Raw genomic sequence first — 10,648 nt, 5'->3', positions numbered from 1 at the left:
GAACTGTACCATATATCCAGCACAGAGAAAAACTAAAGGTAGGATTCCCTACTTTTGAGGCACTTTCTAGCCAGAGGTTCTCTCTAAATACTTTCGAGCCATGTAATGCCACTCACTATAATATCAGTGAAAGAATAAATATATGCAGACATATGCTTGAGCGGAGAAATAACCGCAGCACCGAAATCCTTTAAGAGGCAACACTTAGAAGCAGCAGCCCGTCATTATGCACCAGGAGTTACGCTACGATCAGCGTTACTACCAAGTATTACGTTACCACCGATGACAAGCCAAACTACCTAATAAAATATGAATATTTGAAGATTTATTGCCACAAAATGACGCACAAGTATACTCCTATACAAATGAAATATTCTTAACATAGTGGGAGGTCGACAGGTTTATTTGATCACGCAGTGGAAACCTTTGGGTTCAAGCAGGGAGATAACACAAATTGGAGATAACACAATACACAAGAGGAGCAAAAGAACATGCTTATTCGTTTCTGCAATAACAGCGGTTCCATAACAAGAAATGTGTCGTTGCTTCAATTGTCGAACTTTGGTGTAGTAACCGTGACAAAGGAGATGTCAGGATTAATAGGTTCCAATCCGATGCCATTTTCGGAAAATGAGTAAAGTGACAGTTCTAAAAACAATATGGGGTCATGCGTCGTACCGATGGTGTCCTGTGGTTTTGATTTGTTAGGGTGAAAATATGGCATGCTAAGTTTACTGTTTTTGTAGTAAAACACTCCTTGAACAGAAACTTGTCAAGCTTATGGCTAAAGAGAAGAGAGAAGAACCGAATCTTTAACTGTATTTCACGCGTTTTAATAATTCAGAAGAATATTGAGATGATAACTTGTTTTGAACCAGGCTGCTTTCATTTGCAGTCTTTCGAGGCATATAATCTGTAGCTGTGTAGACCAGTTCGACAGTACGCGCGCATTCTAGCTTAGGTCTAATGAACAAATTGCAGTTTGGCAGTCAACGTTTCTTGGATTGCATTTAAGTGAAAGCTTTAGAAAACAGGCTTCGAAAGATAGACAAACAACTTACACTTTACAAAGATGTAGTTTTATATCTATTAGCCCCACACTTATGCAGCTCTTCATACAAAATTCTAACATTGATCGTGCTAGAAGTGAATGCAAAAGTGGGGTAGGTCGGTAAGGAAAACCTCTGTAATGGACTTGCAAGTCTTATTCAAGAAAGGCTATGATGTCATTGCCGGCCTTTTGCATCTCCACATATAAATAAGAAGGGTGCCTAGAAAAGGTGTGACATAGCTATCAAGAAATAACAGCAGGGATGATTCGTAAGCTCAGTCCTCATGAAGGTAAACAGTGCGAGACCCTAAGCCATGTCTATATTTTAGCACTTGCGGTCTTCGTAAAAAAATTCAGCAGTCCTTCTAAAAGCCACATGCCCTGCCAGCGAGTGTTGGGTTACGAAAAGAAAGAAAACTCCACTCTAGCTAGCGTGCTGGCGTGCCAAGCAGTTATTGCATTTCTTGCCAAAACAGTGTCAGCTTCGTCAACAAAATCCGCATTCGGTCCCTTAGCCAGTAATGCGCACTCTGAGGTATGAAAGGCATGGCTTTCACGTACGAGTAATAGCATCCTTCGAAGCTAACCATTTCTCCTCTCCTCGCGCCGATGGCTTCAGCCAGTGTTCCTGTCACGTACACATCTTCGGGAAGAACTGGCGGGTGAGTCGCGGAGGCCTTCAGAAGTGGGCGCACCACCCTGCGTGTCAGCATATACGCGCATCCGGAAAGAAACCCATCGTGGTCCGGGCACCGCCTGACCGAGTGCTGAGCCGGGGGTTCACTGCACGCTTCGCCGCGAAGAGAAACGAACGAACCGAACATGTCGAACTCTTCAGCGAGCTTCACGTTGAGGTCGTAGGATGCTTGGAGAAAGCGCGCGTTCACACGACCTTCGTCGGTGATTTTTATCACAAACGGCGCGGTCGTGCAAAACTCGGCAACCCAACGTAGCAGCACGAGGGTCGCGAGAGAGGCGCTCTCGGGAACGCCGTCCAAGTCACTCAGCACAAGGTCGGCGTTCGAATCCCGCTCGTGTTTCACACGCGCTAGAAGCGCCGCGTTCTTCGGTCTTCCGGAGAAAAAAATTAGTTTCACGCTAGACGATGCGTTTCGTATGTACCAGAGGTCGGCGCGGATGATGTGTCTTTGGTAGGCGGCGCTTGGTAGTGAGCTGACCGCAATGACGTAGTGAACCGGGGCCAGAGATCCTCTGCATATGTCCTTAAGCGAGTCGGCGTAGGTCCATTTCAAGTGAGCGGTGCTGTTTAGTATTTCGAGAGAAGCGTTGTCATTACTGAGAGCTGCCTGCGGAAACGCACACCCCAGGCAGCGGGGAGAGGAGCAGTTCTGTGTACGGCACGCATTGCGCGCTCTTGAGAGGTGCGCTCGCGTACTCCAGGCGAAGCAGACGAGCCCTGTCATGCAGGCCGCGAGAATTAGTACTCGTATCTGAAAAAAAAAAAAAACACATGCGTATTTATATTACATGATTGCTCGTACGGTAGAGTATGCAGAAATGATCAACAGTTTCGCAATCCACCTGACATCTTGCCCTAGTTTCAGATCATAATCTCTTGCGAACCTGTCGCTTTTGTATTGCAAGACATGCTTACGTTACTATCATACTAATATCATACTTCCCTCTGACACAGCACCTAAAGGAAACAACGTTCTCGTTATGCACTCGCTAGCATTATACACTAAAGTGCTACTGGAATTTCCATTGTTATTATTTACTCAATGCATTTTTGTTCGGTTCATTATTTAAGGAATGCAAAATAGCGCGACGAGGAAAAAAGGACTTAAGCAGGAGCGAGTGACTGCGTATTAGATTTGTTATTTAATGATAGTTCTCGCTCCCGCGCTCGGTCATTGACACGGCGTCCAGTTTGACCAACGTCGTTCTTGCCACACGAAAGAAGTATTCGCATAAAAGGGCAGACGCGCATTTCAAGTAAGGTCCGGCGTGCCTTTTCTCGCATCTCAGCAGCTTGTCAACGTGTCTGACGCACGCACACAATACAGCCAGATTGAGTGACACCGAGAAGACAGCCAACGACGCGCCGTGCCTATTTTTGACTTTAAGATAGTTGGGAATTTTGCGGACACATGGCACTATAGCAGGCTTGCGTCCTTCTTGAATAAAGCTGGTAATTCCTCGCTTTGTGCGCTTGATCCTTCGGAGGAGGGTTTCCGAGGCCACAACTAAGTGCGAGCTGGGGTAGCCTCGCCAATTGGCTGCCGAAACTAGCCTGCATGAGGACAAGATTTCATAAGAGCAGATTCTAGGCTGATGGTGGCTGTTCCTCTCGTAAACAACTTGGAGTGCTCAGAACCTTAGGGCAGAAGGTTTTTCTGCGATCATGGGCTATATTCCCTGCAAACATGGTTATCGTCAAAACATAAACAAAGCTCTCAAAACTTAGTAGAACCGTGAGGTTTCATGGTGAAATTTATAGCGCGCCCAACAGACAAGGACGCAGAGTAGGTGGACCTACGCGCGCTTATTTACAACTGTTTATTTTTCGAAAGAGACAGACAGACAGACAAAGACCTTTACTATTGGTCCTGAGGAACCGCGTTAGGGTACCTCCCTTTTCAGGGAGTCCCCGTAGCCGTCGCGGGCCGCAACTACGTCAGGGTCGGAAGATCGTGGTCCTATGCCCTGTCGCAGGCCCTTTGGACAGCCCGTGGTTGCTCTGAGAGGTCGCCGCTCTTAAGGGCTGTCTCCCAGTCGGCTAGAGTGCTAAGCGATGAGCTGCGTAACGCAGGGCATTGCCAGAGCATGAGATAAGGAGCAGTACGCCTCCCCACAGTCTGGGCGGCGGGGTTCTACATTAGGCGCGAAGTGACTCAATCAGCCCCTGGAGGGTAATGACCCCGTTTGGAGCATACGAAAGGCCGACGATTGTGGTTTAGTAAGTTTAGGATGTGGTAGCGGAAAAGCCCACCGAGCAAGTTGATAATGTGCCAAGATTTCATGGACGGTGATAAGCGAATCCCTGTACAGTCCTAAGTCGCCGCCCTGAGTCGACCGGAACCGCCGCGGTGTGTAAGACCTCGCGCACAGTCATGGGCCAACTTATTGGCGTTAAGAACCTCAGGGCACACATTGATTCTCATATGGGCCGGGAACCATTTGATGATATGAAAACCAGCAGCCCCCACGCTGCCGAGGATGGGCGCCGCCTCCTTTAAGATCGAGCCGGAGGCGAACGCTCGGGCTGCAGACCTGGAGCCTGTAAAGATATTGGGACGTAGAGGGTCCTTCAGTGCTATAGCTATAGCAACCTGCTCGGCTACTGTTGCAGAAACATTCCGAACGGATGCTGAGTCAATGAGAGTGCCATTGGAGTCAACCGAAACTACGGCATAGAGATCAGAGTGCATGTACTGGGCGGCGTCAACGAAACATGTCAGATTCGGAGTGGCCGCAGCCACTTTTAACAGGAAACTGTCACGGGCTATCCCGGGCTATCCGGCGCCCTACATTGTATTGATGATGGTTATACTAGGAAAATTCCAGCAAACTTAAAAGTAGAAAAAATCGAGAAGCAGACATAGACAAAGAGACAGGAAGGTGGCTGGAAGGTGGAGGACGTCGTTTTCATGATTTTTTCTACTTTCAAGTTTGCTGGCATTCTCCTAGTATAACCATGTACCAACTAGCCCAACAAGCCACTCTTATGAGGGTGGACGTTGCGTGGCATTGGAACTACCTTGAACGTATCTCGGACCATGGGTGATAGGGTCACGTTGCGCTCCGTGATTTACTGGTGACCGCATCCAACGAATTCGAGGATGCGGCTCCCCGCTCGCGATGATGAGAGTCGTATTATTTGGGCCACTCGTTGGGCCTCGATCCCCTCTGACAGCGTGTTGTACATGCCTAGTTGCATGAGACGCGCGGTGCTGGTAGTGAGTGGTAAACCCAGCACGCGCTTGATGCTTTTGCACATGAGGGCGTCGATTTTGGCCTCACCCCGTTTAGGCCAGCGCAACGCGGAGGCTACATAGTTAACGTGGCTCATAAGAAACGCGTGGTAGAGTCTGCGGATATTGCTCTCGCTTAAACCCCCCTTGCGGTTCGATACCCTGAGGATAAGCCAAAGCATATTCTCCCTCTTGGAGGTAATGCGGACTATTCAGGGCGAGCTCCACCAATGGAAAAGCTGGCGCCACCGTTGGCGTGACGTGACATGAGGGGTCACGGGGACACATCGGCCGCTTCGGCTGCTTCGGAAGCGCCGAAGCGAGTTGAAAACGAAAGTTCAAAGCCCCACCTGCGCCGCGGTTCTGATTAAGTGGTGAGATTTTACCGCCTTGGGTGTCTGCTTGACAACATTTGAAAGTACTATAATAGGAAGTGGCTGCCTTTGGAGGCGTGCAGCATGGTAGGCTATTGCTCGGTACCGCAGTGACGGACGTACGCAACGGAGCCCGGTGTCAGCCTTATTCACACGTAGCCGCAGGACAAGGAGCTATGAGAAACTTGGCTGGCGAAACTTAGAACCGGCAGACAGCCATGGTCTACAAATCGGGTATGCAGCAAGCACAGACGAGGAGCATTTCTGCTACGGCACCGGGGCCGCGCGATGTTCGGTGAGTATCATAAAACGCGCACTGAGACGCTCGCCCGCGCCCGCTGCCCGGCTAATCTCATGACGGATTGGTCTATAAACTTGTTGATGCTATACACTGGCAAGTTCACTGGAACGGAAAGGGAGCGGTAAGACGCACATTAAAAAAGGGCTCGGCATATGGTCATGTTTGTGTTATTAATTAATGCACTGTATTACGAAAAACAAGCAGAGGGAAATCGCGCGCTGAGAAGACCGATAAACATACAGTGTGACGCAACTTGATAAATAATATTGAGATGTCCAAGAATTTAAAAGACAAAAAGAAAAAAAGATTGAATCGTCGCGACGGCACATCACACTCGCCGTAGTTAGGCGTCGAAGTCTCTATAACGGAATTATTTTTTAACAGTTCTGATAGCGTCCACATAACAATGGTTGCTAGTGTACTGTCAAATGATTATATGCCGCGGCCTAAAGCTCACGGCATGGTGCGGAAAAGCGCTCACAGCGAAAGCAAAACATTGTGCGCAGACTTGCATGCAGATGCGCAGTCGGTCGCTGCTGTTGCATCTGGGTCGCAAGCCCCAAGGGTAGCGTTGGCCTGGCGGCCTGGGGCACAGCTGGAAGCATCCGAAGGCCCTGGCAAAGGATGAGTCGACTGCTAACAGAACAACTTGTTTATTCTAGCATCGCAAAAGAGCGGCCGGTCAGGTCGACCGAAGTGAGAGACGGGAGAGCACGTTACTCGACGGAAGAATTCGAAGCCTCTCTCGGCGTCTCTCAGCTCTCTCTCAGCCTCTCTCAGCTGCTTTTATACTCTCGGAGTCGAGGGCAAGAAGGAACGGCTCGGGATGAGGCGCACGTGACGGCGGCGCACGAACACGTTGAGACGAGAAGTGACGCATCCGCCGGGCCGGCGCCGGTCAGACCTCCTCGCTTTACAGTTGGGGAGCTCCTCTCCCCGGCTGCCGCGCTTTGACAAGCGTGGGCACCAACATGTACACACACACACACACACACACACACGCACACACACACACACACACGCACACACGCACACACACACACACGCACACACACACACACACACACACACACACACGCACACACACGCACACACGCACACACGCACACACGCACACACACACACACACACACACACACGAAGACACGTGGCATTGAAACATGCCTGGACGCGCTTGGGAGGAAGCGTTGCGGCAGCGCTGAACGGGCCAAAATATCCGCCGCTTTGAACGAAGCCCCGGCGTCCGTTGCATCCGCGCCGGCTATACCGCGCGTCGGAGGCGAAACGTAACACTGCGAACCCATGCGATCGCTGGGTTGAGGCTCCATTCTGTTATGCCCTATTTGGGTATACAGGCAGCCCACTATAAGAACATATTTCACATAGTTTACTCTCAGCGTTTGGCTACCTTTCACGCAAGAAGCCGGTTCGGGAGACTCCATCGCGGCGACCGCGCGCAGTGGCGTTCGCTGTACGTATTCGGTAAAGAGATAGCGTCTGTAAACGATCGTGTGCTTTCAGTTTGCTCAAGATTATTATATCGACAGCCAAAAACCTTCCTCGTTTTGAGAGCACCTGCATAAATGTCCAGGGGGGCTGCCCCGTGGTGTTCTTATTGAGCGCCGTAAGCGAAACCTATGAGGAGCGCGTCGCGTGATCCCTCATACTACGCAAGGGAGGCGCTTCCGACAGATGGCGACTCCGTAACTCCTCGCCGCCAATAGTCTGTGAGTTGCCCCCGCGAGATTCTAGCAAGAGTCCGAGGACCCTGATGGTATTCACTCTGTGGATTTGTTGTCCGTCCCTCGTATAGAGGGCTATGAGAACTTGATCTAAGGATGTGGAGCACCTAACCCCTCGTCGGGTGGGCCTATGCAATAGAAGTTGGAAAGACACCGAACATAAAAGTGCCAGCTATTTGCACTTAGCATGTGCAAAACGAGTCATCGATCTTTATATGAACGGATTACAAAGGTCCAAGCAGTATTCAAGAATACAAATTCTTTGTCAGTGATAGCAACCGATGGCTGACTGATGCATATTTCAGCACACTTTATTACATGGAACGGTTCTGTAATTTCACGTGTTAGTTTATCTTTATCTAAAACCAAAATATCAGTGTCCAATACCTTCTCTGCATCCTTGTCTATTGTGGGTGCTACAAATTTCACCATTAATACTGAACAACTCGCCCAACTATAAGCTCTGATGAGATGTTTCACGCGCAAATAAAATTATGTAGATCCAACGCCCATATTCTAATCTACGCGAAGCGAACCTTTCATGGAAGCGGTTAACGAAATGCTATAAATCTGCCACTTTATTGCCCGCGTCTTTGGCGTAACAGAAACTGGCGGGCGCAGGAGCTCACATTGATGTTGAGCTCATGATGAGCTCACGCAGGAGCTCATCTGCGCTCCACAGTGGCTTGCATTTCTTCGTTTCTTCTGATCTATTTTAAGTGTATACCGGCCTCTAAGATATTATGAAAATGATAATCATCATCAACCCGAGACGATCATATCCAAGAAGCTAGTCGGTGGCAGGATATGCACCGCCCTCTTTCTAGCGAATCCTCCCCGTTGTGGGTATGTGCATTACTATGGAAACCACCAGCATCATTATCATAATCAACACGCGTAAACGCTTCGTTGCCGATTCCTTGTTGTGGATATGTGGCATAGTATGGAAACCATCTTCGTAAACAACATGCTGACACGCTGCTTGGCCGTTCCCCCGTTGTGGGTCATAGCATGAAAATCGTAATCATCATAAACACAGTGCGATCATTTCAAATAGCTAGTTGTTGGCATGATATGTGCCACTCCCGTCTTGGCCAATATCCCTTTGTGGGATTGTGCCATAGCATCGAAAGCTTCGTCATAATAAACACGTGGTGACAATCTGAAAGAGCTAGATGGTGCTATCACAAGAGATGTAGTATACGTGCGTTTGCGGCCTAATGTAGTCTTTAGTTCCCTATAGGTTTGCTGCGGAACTATAGCCGCAAACATCCACACGATGAGACCAGTACTTGTATGCTGTGATGCTTTGAAGTTTCGTGTTGCGATACTCCAGCTCGATTTGGAGAAAGCTTTTTATTTGGTCGCACATGATATGAGCCACGTATTGGAGCACACCAACGTTGCATCCATAATCATTGAATCACGGCCTTGGCGAACCGGAGCTGCGGTACCAGGCTGATGGTCATTCGGGACCCCCGCAAACTTTCAGCGTTCCGTGCGTCACTGAAAAGGAGCGTATCTGCGGGTTTTCTTTGAAATCGTCGCAGGTTAATTTCCTAGCGTAAACAGACGATGCCATTGTTTTTTGCATAGACTAAGAAAATGTTTTATAATCTGTCCATGTGGTTAAAAATTTTGGGAGTATCACGGGTAGCCGTGTTAACGGGGGCAAGTCTTTTGACATTTGGCAAGGGGAATCGCCGTCGGCTCTTGTCGTGTTTTCTAATGTAAAATCGTGCACAAAACCTTCAAAATACTTAGGTGTGCCGCTCGAAGTGTACAAACAAAACGACGACTATGCAGGCAAGAAAAAAAATCGTTGCGCGAGAAACCAGAAGCATAGGAGTTTGACCACCTGTCGATATTTGAAAGGGACACCATGTGCAACTTATTTTCGTTGCCTGGCTATGGCATGTCATGAAATTTACTCACTGCAATAAAGTAAGTGTACACACATTGAACAGGATACTTGCCGTTGCTATCTGGTGGTTGTGGTGGGAGAGATGCAGTGGCACCAACTTTTTCCGGCGAGTGATGGACGGGGAATTGAGACTGGCTCATTTATTTCTTAGGCAGTTAGTAAACAGGTTCTTTTACTTTAGCGAGAATAGCCATCCTTTTTTACAAACATAGTGTGTCAAGTAGGACTTGAACGACTGTTGCCAGAATTTATTGTTTGCACGCTGAGTGTGCCTGGAGTGGTTAGAGGTTATGTTAAGAGGAAGCTTTAGCTCGGGCCCAACTCCGACGCGGTCTATTCAAATACATGTAAAACGCAAGAACGTTTTTCTAAGATAACCCCTGGACCGATTCTAATGAAATTCGTAGCATTTGAGAGAGAAAGCTAAATTCTAGTGACTGTTGGAAGCGGAATTTCGATTTAGGGCCAGAATATTGTTTTAAAAGATTTCAAATATTCGACCGTTCGAAAAAAATAGAAAAACGAAGTTTACAAATTCACACCTCTGCATCAAGAACAGGTATCGCGGTTCTGCAAACGGCATCCTTTAGATCAATGAAAGCGGACAAATTCCGTGTGTCAATTTACATCTTACGTGAATTTGTTACGTTGGTTACAAGGGTTCTGCAAAAGATGTATTGTCACGTTACGAAATTTTTTGACATTCATGTGTAACATATGAATTTTGTCCGCCTTAGATGTACTATTATATGCGATCCACATAATTGTATTATCCATTTTCGTTATTGAGTTACAGAGTTGTAAATTTGATAGTTTAGTTGTTGAAAATTTTCGCTTTTTGCCGTTTTAATAAAAGATTGATGACCCAACTCAGAAATTCGAAACCAACAGTCACTAGATCTTAAGTTTTTCTTTTAAATGCAACCAACCTCGTCGAATTTGGTGCGGTGGTTGCCGACAAAAACGAATTCTCCTTTTACATGTATTTAGATAGGAGCACTATAGCTAAAGCTTCCTCTTAAGGAAGTGTTGTGAAGTGCGCATTTCTGGATTGTACGATTTTCCCCTGAATACCTTCTTGCGGTCAACAGAAAAGGCTGTATAACGACGTGTTAGATAATGTACTCCCTACCACATTGTACAGAACCTGCTACAATGGAGGCCAGGGTCAGAACATACTAAAACGGTCCAAAAGAATACAGGTGCTAATAGGCATGAATACTTTCGTTTTTAAATTACGCACATGAACGCATTCCGTCGCAACTTTACCCCTAGGATTGTCAGGCAGGATTGTCCTTCGACTTCAATAACCAGGTTAGAA

The 10,648-nt window shown here is 47.7% G+C and overlaps 1 protein-coding gene across 1 annotated transcript; it reads right to left on the bottom strand.

Moving 5' to 3' along the window:
* Window positions 1–373: 373 nt before the first annotated feature.
* Window positions 374–2,733, bottom strand: LOC129384519 (beta-1,3-galactosyltransferase 4-like). The gene has a single exon (XM_055070048.2). It carries the CDS (start codon window positions 2,473–2,475, stop codon window positions 1,504–1,506), a length of 972 nt encoding a protein of 323 aa, XP_054926023.1. The 5' UTR covers window positions 2,476–2,733; the 3' UTR covers window positions 374–1,503.
* Between the last annotated feature and the right edge of the window lie 7,915 nt (window positions 2,734–10,648).

This window comes from Dermacentor andersoni, chromosome 5, assembly GCF_023375885.2.
Source record: "Dermacentor andersoni chromosome 5, qqDerAnde1_hic_scaffold, whole genome shotgun sequence".
Classification (NCBI taxonomy): domain Eukaryota; kingdom Metazoa; phylum Arthropoda; class Arachnida; order Ixodida; family Ixodidae; genus Dermacentor; species Dermacentor andersoni.
The sequence above is the reverse complement of the archived record's forward strand: the minus strand, read 5'-3'. Positions and strand labels throughout refer to the sequence as shown.